The following is an 18,313-nucleotide window of genomic DNA, read 5'->3' as shown; positions in this document are numbered from 1 at the left end:
ACTGACTGTAGCTAGGAAAAGGTTCGTACATATACAGTGAGGCTTTTTTTGAGGGGGGCAGGGATGGTTGGGGGAGGAATAAATGATAGCTGGTGTTTATAATTCATAGTCCATGTGATGACAAAGCCTGATGTCTGGAGTATAGGATAAGAACATGGGAGAATGCGTTCACGTCCTAAAATTGTTAAACTCAATACTTAATCCAGAAAGCTGCAGGGTCTTTAAGTAGAAAATGAGGTGCTGTTGTCCAGCTTGCTCTGAGCTTTGCTGGAGCCTTGTGGTAAGCCTGGGACAGAGATGCTGACCAGGGAACACGGTGATGTGTTGAAAAGACAGGCAATCGAAAGTTCAGAGTCATTTTTGTGGACCCATTGTGATGATGTCAATAAGTCAAATTGGTAGGAGAGTAAAGTCGGGTTCTGTGGGACTCAGATCTAAGGCAAACTCTTCCCAACAGCTATTGTAGTAATGTTGACTCTACTCTTATAACCTGTCAATCGTTACAAAGATGCAATAAACCACAACTTGTTTTCTCCAGAAAAATCTTCTTGTTAGACCAGAAGGTTGCTATCCTCACACACACAACAGAAACCCGGAAAGGACCTAGAGACTTAGAAGATATGGATGGCTTCACATGCATCACAGGTAAGTGACAACAGAATGAGGATCATAAGGTGGGGATTTAGAGAGATGTGAAAGGAAGAAGACAACTAGAGGAAGTAGTAGGTCTGCCCATTCTTAGTTTTGTGTTCCTCAATCAGGCACCTGTGCATGTTGAAGGCTCCTCACTACAGGGTTATGTATTGGGCTTCCTGAAGGGTGTGTACTCTGCCTACTACTGGGTGAATACCAATGATGGAAAAATGAGGATGTTAGAACAAAGGAACATGTCATTTAGGAGTATGTTTGGCCATTCTGCCTGTCAGCCTGCTCTATTATTAACTAAAATTATAGCTGATATTGTTGTTGTCTCAAATCCGCTTTCCTGTCCACTCTCAAATACTCTTAATTCTCTTGTCAATCACAATTCCATCTAACTCAGGCCTGAATAAATTCAATGACTCTTCTGGCATTAGGAATTTCATAGACTAAATGATCCACTGAGAGAATATAAATTCTCATCCTTGATATCAATACAAGACCACTTATTTTTAAATTATGTCTCCTAACATTAGCCTATTTTTTTACTAAGGGAAGCATATTCTTTGAATCCACTGTGTCCATAAGGCCATAAGGCATAGGAGCAGAAATTAGGCTATTCAGCCCATTGAGTCTGCCCCACCATTCCATCATGGCTGATAAGTTCCTCAACCCCATTCTCCTGCTTTCTCCGTGAAACCCTTAATCCCCTTCATAATCAAGAACCTATCTATCTGAGTCTTAAATGTCCTCAATGACCCGTCCTCCACAGCCTTCTGTAGCAGTGAATTCCACAGGTTCACTGCTCTCTGGCTGAAGAAGTTTCTCCTATCTCTGTTCTAAAAGGTCTTGCCTTTATTCTATGGCTTTACTCGGGTCCTAGTCTCTTCTACCAATGAAAGCATCTTTCCAACATCCATTTTTACCAGGTCATTCAGTATTCTGCAAGTTTCAATTAGATCCCCCCTCATCCTTCTAAACCCCAATGAATATAGTCCCAGAGTCGTCAAATGTTCCTCATATGTTAAGCTTTCCATTCCTGGGGCCATTCTTGTGAACCTCCTCTGAACCCGCTCCAGGGCCAGTACATCCTTCCTGAGATATGGGGCCCAAAACTGCACACAATACTCCAAATGTGGCCTGACCAGACCCTTATAAAGCCTCAGTAGTACATCCCTGCTTTTATATTCAAGTCCTATCAAAATAAATGCCAACATTGCATTTGCCTTCCTGGCTACTGACTCAACCTGCAAGTTTCCCTTGAGAGAATCCTGGACTAGAACTCCAAGTCTCTGCACTTCAGACTTCTGAATTTTCTCCCCGTTTAGAAAATAGTCCATGCTTTTATTCTTCTTCCCAAAATGCATAACCTCAAACTTTCCCTTGTTGTACTCCATCTGCCACTTCTTTGCCCACTATCCTAACCTATCCAAATCCTCCTGCAGCCTTGCTACCTCCTCAATATTACCTGTCCCTCCATCTATCTTTGTATCATCTACAAACTTAGCCAGTATGCTCACAGTTCCTTCATCTGGATCATTAATGTATAAAGTGAAAAGTTGTGGTCCCAGGACTGACCCTTGAGGAACACCACTTCTCACCAGCTGCCATCCTGAGAAAGACCTCTTTATTTCTGCCAGACAGCCAATCTTCTATCCATGCTAGCACCTTGCCTCTAACACCGTGGGTCCTTATCTTACTCAGCAGCCTCCTGTGTGGCACCTTATCAAAGGCCCTCTTGAAGTCCGGGTAGACAACATCCATTGGCTCTCCTTGGTCTTCCCTGCTTGTTACTTCCTCAAAGAATTCCAGCAGATTTGTCAGGCATGACCTCCCTTTGATGAAACCAGGCTGACTTTGCCCTATTTTACTCTACATTTCCAGATATTCTGAAATCTCATCCTTTACGATGGACTCCAAAATCTTATCCCAGGTTAGGCCTGTAATCTTCCATCTTTTGTCTTACTCCCCTTTTTAAATAGGGCTGTCACGTTAGCAATTTTCGAGTCTTCTGGAATCCTCCCTGACTCTAGCGATTCCTGAAAGATCACCACTAACGCTTCCACCATCTCTTCAGCTATCTCCTTTACAACTTTGGGTGTAGTCCATCTGGTCCAGATGATTTTTCTACCTTCAGGCCAATCAGTTTTACTAGTACCTTTTCCTTGGTGATGGCCACCACACACAGCTCTGCCCCCTGACTTTTTTGAATTTTTTGGGATATTACTTGTGTCTTCCACTCTGAAGACTGATATGAAGTAATTATTCAGTTCCTCAGCCATTTTCTTGTCCCAACTACTATCTCTCCACCATCATTTTCCAGTGGTCCAATGTTTACTTTTGCCTTTCTTTTGCCCCTTTCTACCTAAAGAAACTCTTACAGTCTTCATTTATATTACTGGCTAGCTTACCATTATATTTAATCTTCTCCCTCCTTATTTCATTTTTGGTGCCCTCTGTTGGTCTTTGTAAGCTTCCCAGTCCTCTGGTTTCCCACTGCCCTTCGCCACATATATATGCTTTCTCTTTTGCTTCTATGCTATCCCTGACTTCCTCAGTCAGCCGTGGTTACCTCATCCTCCCTGTACCATGTTTCTTTTTCCTGGGGATGGAAGTCAAGTCCCCTCAGGTTTCTATATGTTTCATCAAGATTACTCCTCATGCTTCTAAAGTCCAATCAATACACACATGACCTATCCAACATTTTCTCATCAGAAAAACCCCTTAGCGCATGAGCAAGCTGAATCTTATGACCTGTTTCTATCATAAAACATCCTTTCCCAAACAAGGAGAGTAAAACTGCATGGTGTACTCCAGACATGGGCTTGCCAAGACCCTGTACAATTGCATTAAAGTGTTCATACTCTTGTATTCCATTCCCATTGTAATAAATGCCAACATTCCATTTGCCTTTCTAATAACTTACTGTTCCTGTAAGTTTTTTTGTGATTCATGTGATTCAAGAAAACTATTGGAAAAAGTAGTGAAGAAGAAAATTAATTTCCATTTAGACAAGGCAAGGTTTAATCAGGATAGCCAGCACAGCTTTCTAAAAGGGAAATCATGCTAACATATCTGATGGAATTTCTCAAGGAGGTGATGATGAGGGTAGGGTAGTTTACATGAATTTTAGCAAGGCTTTTGAAAAGCTCTTGCATGGGAACATGATAAAAGTTAGTAAAACCACATGGGATCCAGGGTAAATTGGTAAGATTGCTCCAAATTTGACTTAGTGACAGGAGATATAGGGTGGTGGCACAAAACTTTTTATGTGACTGTAGCCCAATGTGCAATGTTGTATCACAGGAATCACTACTGGGTCTCTTATTGTTTGTGAAATTCATAAACGATGTAGATGAGAATTGAGAGGAATGATAGGTAAATTTGCGGATAACACCAAGATTGGCTGGGTGGCTGACAGTGAGGAGGAAATTGTTCAGCTGCAGGAGAATGTAAATGGATTGGTGAAATGGGCAGATCAATGCCAGATATAATTTCACCTTGATAAATGTGATGTACTGCAGAAGAAGAAATGAGATAAGGGAGTACTCAATGAATGGCAAGATTTTAAGAAGCTAAAGAAAATGAGGGATCTGTGCTTGTTCACAGATCCCTGAAAGTTGGAGGGAAAGTTAATATGGTGGTTAAGAAGGCATATGGGATGTTTGCCTTTCACAGTTATGGTACAGAGTATAAAAGCAGGAAGGTCATATTGGAGCTGGAGTAACGTGTGCAGTACTGATATCCACATTATAGGAAGGATGTGATTATACTGGACTGGGGGCAAAGGAGATTAGAGCCTGGATTATCTCAGGTTGTTTCCTTTGTAACAGGGGAGGCTGAGGAACCTGATAGAAATGTTTAAGATCTGAAGAGCACTGCCTAGGAGAGTAGTTGGGGCAGGAAAACTCACAACTTTTAAAAAGTATTTGGATGAGCATTTCAAATATCACAACATTCAAAGCTATGTGCCTAGTGCTGGAAAGTGGGACAAGTATAGTATACTTTTGGTGGTCTGGACTCAATGGGTCGAAGGGCTTGTTCTGTTCTGTATGATTCTACCCGAATCTCTTTGTACCACAGTTCTGCAATTTCTTCATATAAGTAATGCTGCATTTCTATTCTTCCTGATTAAGTAAAGCAGTTCATGTTCAGCCACATTATACTCCATCTGCAAAATACTTGCCCACTCATTTAATTTGCCTCCATCTCTTTGCAGCCTCTTTATCTGCTCTTGATAACTTATTTATAAATTATCTTGGAGTGATCAGCAAATTTAGCAACCTGTCCATTTGGCCTTGCTATCGATACAGGATTGAAAATAAGGCCCCAGCAGTGATTTGTGTGATCTGTGTGGCACTCCACGAAGGTCAACTTGCCAGCTTGTACAAGACTTATTTCTTACTCTTGCTTCCTGTTAGCTACCTAATTCTTTATTCATTTTAATATGTTACCCATGACACCACACACATTATGAAGAAGGAACCTTTGATGTGGCACATTGTCAAATGTTTTGTGGAAATCTGCGTACAACACATCCACAGTTCCCCTTTGTTCGCTTTGCTTGTTACTACTTCAAAAAACTCCAAAAAAATGAAACGTCAAAAAATTTGCCTCGTCACACTGGCCCCGATATTAAAATGGCCAATGTCATTGAAGCAATGTAGATGAAACTTGTAGAGAGTGTAAAAAACAACAGTGTGGAGCTGGAAGAACACAGCACGCTAGGCAGCATCAGTGGAGCTGACGTTTCAGGTTGGGACCCTTCCTCACTTGTAAGGAATGTAGACTTCTATGTTGGGACAATGTGGAATCCCTTAATGCAGCTGACTCCATGGGAGTTGCCTGAGAAATTTGAAAATTCTGATTGGCAATTCCTCTGTGTCTGGAACCCTCTGAAAGAGTCTCTTAATGTCTATGAATTCAGTTCCAACTTACTTAAGTTGAGAAGTTAACTTGAAACTTTAGATTCATTGACAGAGTCATAAGAGTCATTACAGCACAGAAGAGGGCCATCTGCTGACTGAGTCTGTGTCGATCTACCAATACTCATCCTGCTTACCAGCACTTGGCCCATGAACTTGAATATTTGACATTTTAAAGGCCTGTTGATCAGAGTTCGGAACCAGCATGTTCCTGTGAGGATGAAAAGTAAGAATGGTAAGATTTGGGAACTCTGGATGAAACTGAAATCAGACAAGGCCCTTGACGAACAGAAGGGAAGCAGGAGAAAACTTAAACAAGGAATTAGGAGGGCTAAGAAATGTCCTTTGCAAGTAGGATTAAGGAGAATCCCAAGGCATTTTTGTACAAATATTAAGACCAAGCGGGTAACTAGGGAAAGGTAGATTCACTTATAGGCAAAGGAGGGAATTCGGACCTAGAACTAGAAGAATTGAGTGAGGTTCTTAATGAGTATTATGTATCTGTATTCACCAAGGACAACATGGATGACAGTAAGATTAGAGAGGGCTACGTTGATATTCTAGTGTGTATGTAGATATTAAGGGGAAGGCGGTGTTGGGTGTTTTTAAAATAAGTCTCCAGAGCCTAATGGGATCTATCCCAGAGCACTGAAGGAGGCAAAGGAGGAGATTGTGGGAGCCTTGACAGAGATCTTTGTATTTTTGCCACACCAGGCATACCTAAAAATGAGGTGTCATTTTGAAGTTACCTCATCAGTCTCCGGATTCAATGCATCATTCTCCGCTACCTGCAATCTAACTCCAGTACCAATGATATATTTCCCTCCCCAGCCTTATCTGCCTTCTGGAGGGATCGCGCTCTCTGTGACTCCCTTGTCCAATCCATACTCCCCACTAGCCCCACCAACCCCAGCACTTTTCCCTGCAACCGCAGATAGTTACACCTGTCCCTACACCTCCCCCCTCACCTCCATCCCAGACCCCTGCTATTGTGGTATATTGTATCCCCCGTTCCCTATGAGGCCTCCTCTACATCACAGAAACCAAGCGGAGGCTTGGAGGCCACTTTGTGGAGCACCTCTGCTCAGTTCGTGACGAATGACAACACCTCCCAGTCGCGGATAATAGGAACTGCAGATGCTGGAGAATCCGAGATACAAGGTGTGGATTCAATCCGCCTCCCCCTCTCTCCCTATTTATTTCAGAACCCTCTTCCCCTCCCCCATTTCTGATGAAGGGTTTAGGCCCGAAATGTCAGATTTCCTGCTCCTAAGATGCTGCTTGGCCTGCTGTGTTCATGCAGCTCCACACCTTGTCACCTCCCAGTCACGAACCACTTCAACTCCCCTTCACACTCCTCGGATATGTCCATCCTGGGCCTCCTCCAGTGCCACAACAATGCCACCCAAAGGCTGGAGGAACAGCATCCCATATTCCGCTTGGGAAACCTGCAGCCCAATCGTCTCAATGTGGACTTCACAAGCTTCAAAATCTCCCCACCCCCGACCTCATCCAAGACCAGCCCATCTCATTCTCTCCTCCTTGAACTGTCCATCTTCCCTTCTGCCTACCCGCTCCTCCCTCCTCACTGAATTAGCCCCATCCCAACTCCCACCTACACTCATCTTTACTGGCTTCATCCCGCCTCCTTGACCTGTTTGTCTTCTGTCCACCTATCTGGTCCTCTATTCATCTTCTATCATTGCCTCCACCTCTCTCTACTTATTTCAGAGCTCCCTTCCCCTCCCCCATTTCTCAGGAAGGGTCCAGACCCAAAACACTAGTTTTCCTGCTCCTCTGATGCTGCCTGGCCTGCTAACTTAATACTGAAGACTTGTGGTTCAGAACTTGACATCCTCTTAGCCAAGATGTCCAGCACAGTTACAACAATAACATCTGTCTGACAATGTGGAACATTGTCCATGTACTGATAAAACAAGACAAATTCAAAACAACCAACTACCACTCCATCAGTTTACTCTCGATTAACGTATAGAGATTGAGGGCGTCACTAACAGTGCTGCTCAATAATAACTTGCACACTGATATCCAGTTTGGGTTCTGCCAAGGCCACTCAGCTCATAACCTCATTACAGCCATGGTTCAAATATGAACAAAAGCACTTCATTCCAGAGGTGAGATGAGAGTGACTGCTCTTGACATCAAGTTCATATTTGACCAAGTGTGGTATCAAGGAGCCTTAGCAAAACTGGAATCAATGGGAATCCGGTAGAAAACTCTCTACTGGTTGGAATCATAACTGGCACATGGAAGATGGTTGTGCTTATTGGAGGTCAGTCATCTCACCTCAGGGACATTTCTGTAAGAGGTCCTCAGGGTAGTGTCTTAGGTCCAACCATCTTCAGCTGCTTCATCAATAACCTTCGTTTCATCATAAGGTCAGAAGTGGGGTCGTTCATCAGTGATCCCATAATACCCAGCACCATTTGCAACAACTCAGATACTTAAGCAGTCCTGTTCATATGTGTCAAAATCTGGACAATGAGCAGCTTGGGGTGGGAAGTGGCTCACACAAGCTGTCTACTAGGACCACTAGAGTAAACAGTTTTGGAGGCCTTTTTCATTTTGAGTCATAGGGATATACAGTATGGAAACAGACCCTTCAGTCCAACTTATCCATGCTGACCAGATATCCTAAATAAATCTGTCTGATTCACCAGCATTCATGTACCCATCCAGATGCCTTTTAAATGTTGTAATTCTACCAGCTTCCACCACATCCTCTGGCGGCCCATTCCAAAGACACACCACCCTCAGTGTGAAAACGTTGCTCTTGATATCCATGATAAATAATTCTTCTGTCACCTTAAACCTATACCTTCTAGTTTTGGACTCCCCCAGCCAAGGGAAAATACCTTGTCTCTTTTCTCAACTCATAGTCCTCATGATTTTATAAATCTTGAGAAGGTCACCCCTCAATCTCGGACGCTCCAGGGAATACAGTCCTGGCCTATTGAGCCTCTCCCAATAGCTGAAACCCTCCAACACTGTGAATATCCTTGTAAATCTTTTGTGGACCCTTTCAAGTTTCCTATAGCAGGGAGACTGAATTGCGTGTAGTATTCCAAAAGTGGCCTAACCAAACGTCTTCTTCACTATCCTATATTCCTGAAACTTCACTTTCAAGGAACTATGAACTTGCACTCCAAGGTCTCTTTGTTCAGCAACACTATACTGTCCAATACACTTCCAATTTTGGTGTCATCTGCAAAGTTATTTACCATACTTCCTATGTTTGCATCCAAATCATTGATATAAATGACAAAAGGTAGTAGACTCAGCACTGATCATTGTGACACACTGCTTATCACAACGATTCAATCTACTAAACCAAACCTCCACCACCATCCTCTGTCTTCTACCTTCGAGCCAGTTCTGTATCTAAATGGTTAATTTCCCTGCATTCCACATGATCTAAATTAGCTAGCCAACCTAATGAGGAACCTTGTCAAACACCTTAGTGAAGTCCTTATAGATCATGTCCACTGCTCCGACCTCATCAATCCTCTTTGTTACATCTTCAAAAAACTCAAGTTAGTGAGGCACAATTTTCCACGCACAAAGCCATGTTGACTTATCCCTAATCAGTCCTCTCCTTTCCAAATAGATGTAAATCCCCCTCTCAGGATTCTCTCCAACAGCCTACCCACCAGCGATGTCATGCTCACCGGTCTATAGTACCCTGCCTTTTCCTTACCACTTTTCTAAAATAGTGGCAACATGTTAGCCAACTCCAGTCTTCCGGCACCTCACCTGTGGCTATCAATGATACAAATATGATAGCAAGGTACCCAGCAATCATTTCCCTAGCTTCGAACAGAGTTCTAGGTACACCTGATCAGGTCCCAGGGATTTATCCACCTCTATACATTTTAAGCCATCCAGCACCTACTCCTCTCTAATGTGGATATTTTTCAAGATGTTGCCATTTCCCAATGTTCTATACCTTCTATAACCTTCTCCACAGTAAACACTGATGCAACATATTCATTTAGTAGCTCTCCCATCTCTTGTGGTTCTACACATCAGCAGCCTTGCTGATCATTAAGGGGCCCTATTCTCTTCCTGGTTACTGTTTTGTTCTTAATGTGTTTGTAGAATCCAAATTGATTCTCCTTAACCCTATTTGCCAAAGCTATCATTTTTAAGATAGTAACATTCTGGGACACACTCAGATTCTTCCGTGCTTAATTTTTGATAGACCTGCTTCAGTTTTTCATCTTTCTGTTGTAAGTCAATTAATTTCTCTCTAATAAAACTATCCTCTTCGAGCTCGACCCCATACACGCTCCACTGCGGCATGCTGGCTCAATAATTAGCACTGCTGCCTCACAGCTCCAGTGATCCGAGTTCGATTCCACCCTCAGGCAACTATCTGTGTGGAGTATGCAAATCCTGCCTGTGTCTGCGTGGGTTTCCTCCGGGTGCTCCGGTTTCCTCCCACAGTCCGAAGATGTGCAGGTTAGGTGAATTGGCCATGCCAAGTTACACATAGTGTTCAGGGACGTGTATATTGGGTGAGTTACGGGGGATGAGTCTGGGTGGAATGCTCTGAGGTTTGGTGTGGACTTGTTGGGCCAAAGGACCTGTTCCACAATGAAGGGATTCTATGATTGCGACAGAAAACCGGAAGTGAGGAAATCCAGCCCCACGGATAGCAGAGTTCAAATTACAGGATAACACAACGGCGCTTCATAGGAGGCTGCACTGATGATGTTACCCAGCAGGGTAATGAAACGTTTTCAGACCAACAAGCCAGCTCGGTGAGCCAACCAACCACAACATCCACAACCCGAGCTATAAATCTACTCTAAAACCTTAGAAACCACCCAATTATCCCTACAGATAACTGACATCTCCTTACAAATCTGTTTCTCAATTTCCTGCTGACTATGGGCAGGCAGGTGGAGTGGAGGAGTCTATAGTACAATCCCAATAAGATGATCATCCCTTTCTTATTTCTCAGCTCCACCCAAATAACTTCCCTGGGCATATTCCCAGGAATATCCTCCCTACGTACAACCGTAATGTTATCCCTAATCAAAAATGCCACTCCCCCTTCCTCTTTCAATAATATGTGAATGCATGGTGAGACAAGAAGTGCTTCATTGTATAAAGTGAGGTTGCAGTGTCCAGTGAAAAGTGATGAGGTGGTGGAAAGGTGTAATAAAAAAAACTCTCAGTTCCAGGAATACAATATGTCCTTGGTAATAGTATAGCTGGGTCAGGTGGGAGTTACGTCTACTGAAAAGCCAGAGGAAAATCAGGCAACAGAAATATTACAGGAAGTGTGTCCTGGGATTTTTCCTGACTGTGTTGTAAGAAGGTCACAAAGCCACAATTTGAAGCAGGAGGACAAATCAAAGAATAATGATAAGAGAGTTGAAGTACCATTATCAGTGACTACGTTTGATCAAATGGTTGAGAAAAAAAAACACAATAGGTGGAGGACAAAGTGGATATTTTTATTTCAGAGAAATTAATTGACTTACAACAGAAAGATGAAAAACTGAAGCAGTTGTATCAAAAGTTAAACACAGAAGAATCTGAGTGTGACCCAGAATGTTACTATCTTAAAAATGGTGTCTTAATGAGGAAATTGAGATAATCACGTATTCAGCCCGATGAGAAATGGGCAGAAGTTCATCAAATTGAATTACTGGTGGCTAATAGAATGAAGGTATTATGGGTAGCACATGAATTACATGTTGGATGTCTTTTGGGAGTAAGGAAAAATCAAGCCAAAATACAAAAACATTTTTACTAGCCTACACTGCGCAAGGATGTAGTTGAATTTTGCCAAACACATCCTATGTGTAAGGTAATTGGAAAACCTCAGGTAGTGATAAAACAAATACCTTTAATACATTTTCCTGCATTTGAGGCACCTTTCACAAAGGTCTTACTTGATTGCCTAAAACAAAAAGTGAGAATCAGTATTTGTGGATGGTAATGTATGTGTCCACTAGATTTCCTGAAGGCATTCAATTATGCGATATCACAGCTAAAAGAATTGTAGAAGAGTCACTCAAATTTTTCATTAGCTATGGACTATCTAGTGAAAGGATCAAATTTTACATCAAAAACATTCGAGCTAGTTATGGATAGCTTAGGAAAAAAATAATTCAAATACACTGCATACCATCCAAGTTCACAGGGAGCGTTTGAACGGTAGCTTCAAACTTTAAGAACGATGTTGAGGGCTTATAATCAAGAATATCTAGATGATTGTGATAAAGGAATTCCATTTGTACTTTTTGCAACGAGGGATGCATCAAATGAATCCAAAAAAACTCAAGTCCCTTTGAATTAGTTTTTGGGCCTGAGGTGAGAGGACCAGAGGACCACTGAAATTAATTAAGGAGAAATTAGTGAGTCAGATTTCAGAGACAACATAGTTGGACTATGTGTCCAACTTTAGGAAAAGATTAAATAGAGCAGGGGAATTGGCGAGACAGCATTCGAAAATAGCTCAGTAAGTGATGAAGCAGGAAATAGACAAGAAATTGAAAATTCACAATTTTGCTAGTGGAGATAAAGTGTTAGTCTTACTTCCAATGGTAAGTGAACCTCTAAAAGCAAGGCTCAGTTGACCTTATCAAAGGGAAAAGAGATTGAGTGAGGTGAATTATTTGATAAGAACACCAGATAGAAAGAAATCTCACAGAGTGTGTCATGTGAATATACTCGGAAGGTATTTTGATGAGGAAAGAAAGACAATGGAGAATGTATTGCTGGTTACAACAGAGTGAAGTACCAAGTTCAGATAATTCTGAATTGGGATATTCCTCAAATTAAATTGGACAATGAAGAAGTTCTCAAAAATTGGCATAAATTATTGAGTTATCTTCCAGTTGAAAATTGAAACTGCCTGAAAGTTATTGCAATCACATGGGGTGATATGTGGGAATCAGCCCGGAAGGACTAATCTAATGACACATGATGTAGAGATAGGAAATGCTGTTTTAATTAAGCAGCATTCTTATAGACTCTTTAAAGTTGGCACACATTTAAATAGAGATTGAATTCATGCTCAAATAATTGAATATTCAACATAATTGAAACGAGTTGCTGCAACTACAGCTCACCCACAGTAATGGTGCCAAAACCAGATAGTACCCAACAAGTATGTGTGGACGAGAACAAAGACAATGCGTAACAAAGTTTGCTTCATGTCCCATTCTACGTTTGGAAGACTGTATTGAGAAGGTGAGACAAGCAACTTGTGTTTTTGAATTGGACTTACTCAGAGGATACTGGCATCTTTATGTGAAACAGCAAAGACAATTTCAGCTTTTGTGACTATACCAATTTAAAGTTATGGCATTTGGTATGAAAAATGCATGAGCCACATTTCAAAGATTCACCAATAAAGTCATTTCCAAATTACCTGTTGTGTCGTGTACATCAACAACCTGGTAATTTTGTCACACGTGGAAGGAACATTTGCAGCATCTACTGGAATTGTTCAATCGACTTTGGGATGCAGGCTTGGTGATCAACCTGGCCACGAGTGAGTTTGCAAAAACCCAGTCACGTTACTGGGCAATGTTATTGGACATGGGCAGATGGCCTCACAGAATGTGAAAACAAAGGTTATTATTCCCATACCATTGATGAAGACTGTAGTGCAATGGCTACTGGGATTGCGTGGGGTTTATTGGAAGTTGGCACCAAATTTTAACAGTGAGTTTGCTCCACTGACTGAGTTCCTGAAGAAGTACAGTAAGTTTCAGCAGATGGTGAACTGACAGAAGGCATTTGACAGCCTGAAAGCTGCGTTAACCACTGCCCCAGTGTTAGCCATACCTAATCATGTGAAGCCACTCAAGGCTGCTAGTGACGTGTGTGTTGGTGCTGTACTGTTACAAAAAGAAAATGAGAAAATAGAAAGACCTGTTGGGTATTTTTTCCAGAAAATTGAATACACATCAACAGTAATATTCCATGGTTAAGAAGGAAACTTTGAGCTTGCTTTTGGTGTTACAACATTTATATTGCCAGTAGTATCTGAGAGAATGCTATATACTGATCATAATCCATTGACATTTTTTGAGAAATTTAAGGACATTCCAGACTGAATAGACGGAGCTCATTAATGCAGGCGTTCAATTCGAAAGTTATACATGTGGCAGGGCGAGAGGATGTAATTGTCGATGTATTTGTGGTGACTTTGTCTGGGAGAGGGAGGCTCTGAGTTGGGGTAAGCTTGATTGTAGTATTTGGAGATCCTGCCGCATTACAGCGAGTGTGTGAAGCCGGGATGACGCTTGGCCTGCTGCGTTCATCCAGCTTCACACCGTGTTATTTCAGATTCTCCAGCATCGGCAGTTCCTACTATCTCTGTAACAATTTTAAACCCACTGCGAAACCTCTCCGAAAGATGCCCACCTTAAAGAGGTTCCCCTCCTCCCTCCGGAAAAATGTCAGTTCATCCCTCTCCACTGCAACCCTCTTGTACTATCTTCGGTCCTGAAACTGTTCAACCATATTCTAAAGCAAACCAGGTACTATAGCCACATTACCTTTCTGAGTACCTGCCTACGGAACCAGATAATCCTCAACGGACTAAAGTCTACATCTAAACCTTCCAAATTTGGCTCCAATTGTGATGACCGCTCCAACCGTTGATCTCCTACAGAAGTGTTTTGCGCTGTGACTTCTGAAATACACGCTCGCTGCAATGTGGTGGCATTTCCAAATACTACAGTCAAGCTTACCCCAACTCAGAGTCCCCCTCTCCCAGACCTGCAAAGGACCTGTCCTGTTTTTTATCTTTTGTAAGATCCACAACCTGACCTCTCAATTTTACTCGGCTTTATTAGACACTAAAAACCGAAAATACTTTAAACTCACTGGTGCTTGCCAGCATACTCAGAACCCACTCCACCATGTACCGCTGTCAATGGCCATGTGACCAACTTCGAAGCACCAACGATTTCCACAGATGACATCGCATCCGCCGTCACCCGGTACTCCACTTCTGTTACAACCAACACCATCATCACCGCTGCTGATGCCGCCGCCTCTGTTTCCGAGGCCAACACAGACATCGAAGAGGCAGCTGCAACCAAAAGAAACATCGAGGACGACGTCGCCACCACCAACATCCTCGGTTTACCGGCCGACGTCGCTCCGCCCACTGCCTTCACAGCCAGCATCTCCAGGCAAGACAATAACATGACGCAGCCGAGTCTTCACCATTCCCCCAGACCTCCCCCTTACCGAGGACGAACGGTCAGTCTTCAATAAGGGGCTCACCTTTGTCCCCCTCCACCCACACATCGACAAGTACAACTCTCATTTGGACATTAAGCAGTTTTTTCCATCGCCTCCGCCTGCCCCACTGAACTCTCCTTCAATTCCTCCCACTCAGTCAAAGGGGGTGGCCCTGGGTACCCACATGGGCCCAAGCTATGCCTGCCTCTTTGTAGGATACATGGAACAATCCTTCTTCCAAAGCTACACTGGCCCTAACCCCCATCTCGTTCTCCATTACATTGATGACTGTTTGGCACCGCCTCGTGTTCCCACCAGGAGCTCGAACAGTTCATCTACTTCACTAACACCTTCTACCCTGACCTTAAGTTTACCTGGACCATCTCTGACACCTCTCTCTCCTTCCTGGACCTCTCTGTCTCCATCTCTGGCATCCACCTGGAAACCGATATCCATTTTAAGCCTACCGACTCCGTCAACTACCTGGAATACTCCTTCTCTCACCAACCTTCCTGTAAAAAGGCATCCCCTTTTCCCAATTCCTTTGCCTCCGCCGCATCAGCTCCTGCAATGCGGCATTCCACTCCCAAACATCCCAGATGTTCTCTTTTCTCAAGGACCGCAACTTCTCCTCCACAGTGATCGAAAATGCCCTCGACCATGTCTCCTGCATTTCCCGCAACTCATTCCTCACACCATCCGCAATAATAACCAAAACAGAATCCCCCTCATCCTCATGTACCACCCCACCAACCTCCAAATCCAACGCGTCATCCTCCGACATTTCCGCCATCTGCAAGCTGACCCCACTACCAAAGACATTTTCCCTCCCCATGCTTATCTGCTTTCCGGAGGGACCCCTCTCTCCGTGACTCCCTTGCCCGCTCCACACTCCCGTCCAGTCCCACCACCCCCGGCACTTTTCCCTGCAACTGAAGCAAGTGCTAGACCTGCCCCTTTACCTCCCCTCCACTACCATCCCAGACCCTAAGAAGACCTTCCACATCAAACAAATGTTCACCTGCACATCTGTTAATGTGGTAATTCTGAATCCGCTGTTCCCATTGTGGCCTCCTCTACATTGGGGAAACCAAGCAGAGGCTTGGGGACCGCTTTGCTGAACACCTACAATCAGTTCGCAACAAACAACTGCACCTCCCAGTCGCAAACCATTTCAACTAGGGCACCCCCCCCACCCCACACCACAGCTCCGACGACATTTCTATCCTGGGCCTCCTGCATTGCCACAATGACACCACCCGAAAGATGCAGGAACAACATCTCATATTTCGCTTGGGAACCCTGAGCCCAAGGGTATCAATGTGGACTTCACAAGCTTCAAAATCTCCCCTCCCCCCACCACATCCCAAAACCAGACTGGCTACTCCCCACCTCCCTATCCATTCCTCCCACCTCAAGCCCCACCCCCATCTCCTACCCACTCAGATCATCCCGCCTCCTTGAGCTCTCCGTCCTCCCTGGACCGATCTATCCCCTCCCTAACTCCCCACCTACATTCACCTTTACTGGATCTAACCCCGCCTCCTTGGCCTGTCTGTCTCCTCTCACCCTATCTTCTCCTTTATCCACCTTCTATCCGCCTCCCCCCTCTCCCTATTTCGTTCAGAAACCCCGTTCCCTCCCCCAATTCTGAAGAAGGGTCTCGACCAGAAACATCAACTTTCCTGCTCCTCTGATGCTGTTTGCCCTGCTGTGTTCATCCAGCTTCACACTGTGTTATCTCAGATTCTCTAGCATCGGCAGTTCCTACTATCTTTGTATATTGATGGTTCATTGTTTTTAAGGGATGAAGGAGTGACGATGCTGTGACTTTAACAAGTTATTTTGTCCTGGATTTTTTGAACAGATGTTGTGAAGCAGTGGCACCAACCAGTCTACCAGAACAACTAGAATAAACAGCTTTGGATTTGGGTTTTGGATCTTTTTTAACATGCTGAATGGCTGTGGCCAGCTCTCACAGATGAGGATTTCTGGGTTTGTAGGTATAGCTTCAAGTAGAAGCTATTGGAGTCTCAATACAGTTGGAAGTTTCAGTGGATGTCTCCTATTTGCTACTCTCTGAATTTTCCTTTTAGCCAAGGGGTGTACTTACAGGATGTTACTGTATTGGGACAAATAATCACTAATAGTTACTGTACTTTTTATTCTGTTAAGTTGGCCTATAGCAGTAAGTTATTCTAAATTCCTCTTTCTTTGGTTGTATTTTAACTGCAGTGTTTAACTAAATTGTATTTTGATTAACATTGAGAAGTTTGACCAGCTGCATTGCATCTAGGCACTTCACATTTGCCTTTAAAAAGAAAAAGTTAGGGTTGACAAAGTGTGGAGTTGGAAGGACACAGCAGGCCAAGCAGCATCTTAGGAGCACAAAAGCTGACGTTTCAGGCCCAGACCCTTCATCAGAAAAAGGGGGATGGGGAGAGGGTTCTGAAATAAACGGGAGAGAGGGGGAGGCAGATCGAAGGTGGTTAGAGGAGAAGGTAGGTGGAGAGGAGACAAATTAAAGGGGCCAGGGGTTTAGACTACCTTCTTAAAATATTTTGAGGGGTTCTGGTCTGGTACATAATATCAGGCAATGACCATCTCTAGTAAGAGGCAATCTAACCACCATCCCTTGACATTCTATGATGTTACCATCAGCACATCCTCCACTACTTATATCCTACTGGACTTTCCACATAAACACAGCGGCTACAAGAGCAGGTCAAATGCTACAAATACTGTGATGAGTAACTCAGCTCCTGACTCCCCAGATCTACGGGTTATAAGTCAGCAGTGTGATGAAATACTCTCCACTTGCCTGGACTGATGCAGCTCCAATAACTCAAGAAGCTTGACACCATCTAGGAAAAGCAGGTCACTTGATTGGCACCACATCCACAAGCATTCACTCCTCCACCACCGACACTCAGCAGCAGCAATGTGTGCTACAAAAAGTGCACTATAGAAATTCATTAAAGATTCGCAGACAGCACCTTCCAAACCCACGACTATTCCCTCTGGTAGGACAAAGGTAGCAGATACACAGAAACATTACCACCTGCAAATTCTCCTCCAAGCCATCCTGACTTGAAAATATATCGTCACTCCATTAGTGTTTTGTATCAAAATTCTGGAATTGTCTCTCCAACAGCATTATGGGTATATCAGCAAATAGGTTGCAGCAGTTTAAGAAGGCAATTCACCACTACTTTCTCAATGGCAATAAATACTGATCTAGTCATCAACAGCTATACTCCACGAGAGAATTTATAAAATAAAGTGTTTGTGTCATCCAACTTAGCTTCTTATGTGATTCGGGATTATAATTGATTTCATCATATTCATTTGAAAAGCCTCGGGATGTTAAACACAAAAGTCGTTGTGTATTTGTATAAATGGCCGAGTCTTTATTTTTAGCTTTGGTCTCTCAACAAATTGAAACATTGCCACTATATCTAACATATCAAACTCTTCCATAATAAAGATCTCTAACTGGTCATTCTTCA

The 18,313-nt window shown here is 43.3% G+C and overlaps 1 protein-coding gene across 1 annotated transcript in view; it reads left to right on the top strand.

Moving 5' to 3' along the window:
- The first annotated feature begins 605 nt into the window (after positions 1–605).
- usp3 (ubiquitin specific peptidase 3) overlaps positions 606–18,313 on the top strand; it is a 156,862-nt gene continuing 139,154 nt past the window's right edge. The window contains exon 1 of the mRNA XM_048520650.1: positions 606–645. Within this exon, the coding sequence (XP_048376607.1) occupies positions 621–645 (25 nt within the window). The 5' untranslated portion in view covers positions 606–620. The remainder of the gene's footprint in view (positions 646–18,313) is intronic.

The sequence above is a fragment of the Stegostoma tigrinum genome, chromosome 36 (genome assembly GCF_030684315.1).
Source record: "Stegostoma tigrinum isolate sSteTig4 chromosome 36, sSteTig4.hap1, whole genome shotgun sequence".
Taxonomy (NCBI): Eukaryota; Metazoa; Chordata; class Chondrichthyes; order Orectolobiformes; family Stegostomatidae; genus Stegostoma; species Stegostoma tigrinum.
The sequence above is the reverse complement of the archived record's forward strand: the minus strand, read 5'-3'. Positions and strand labels throughout refer to the sequence as shown.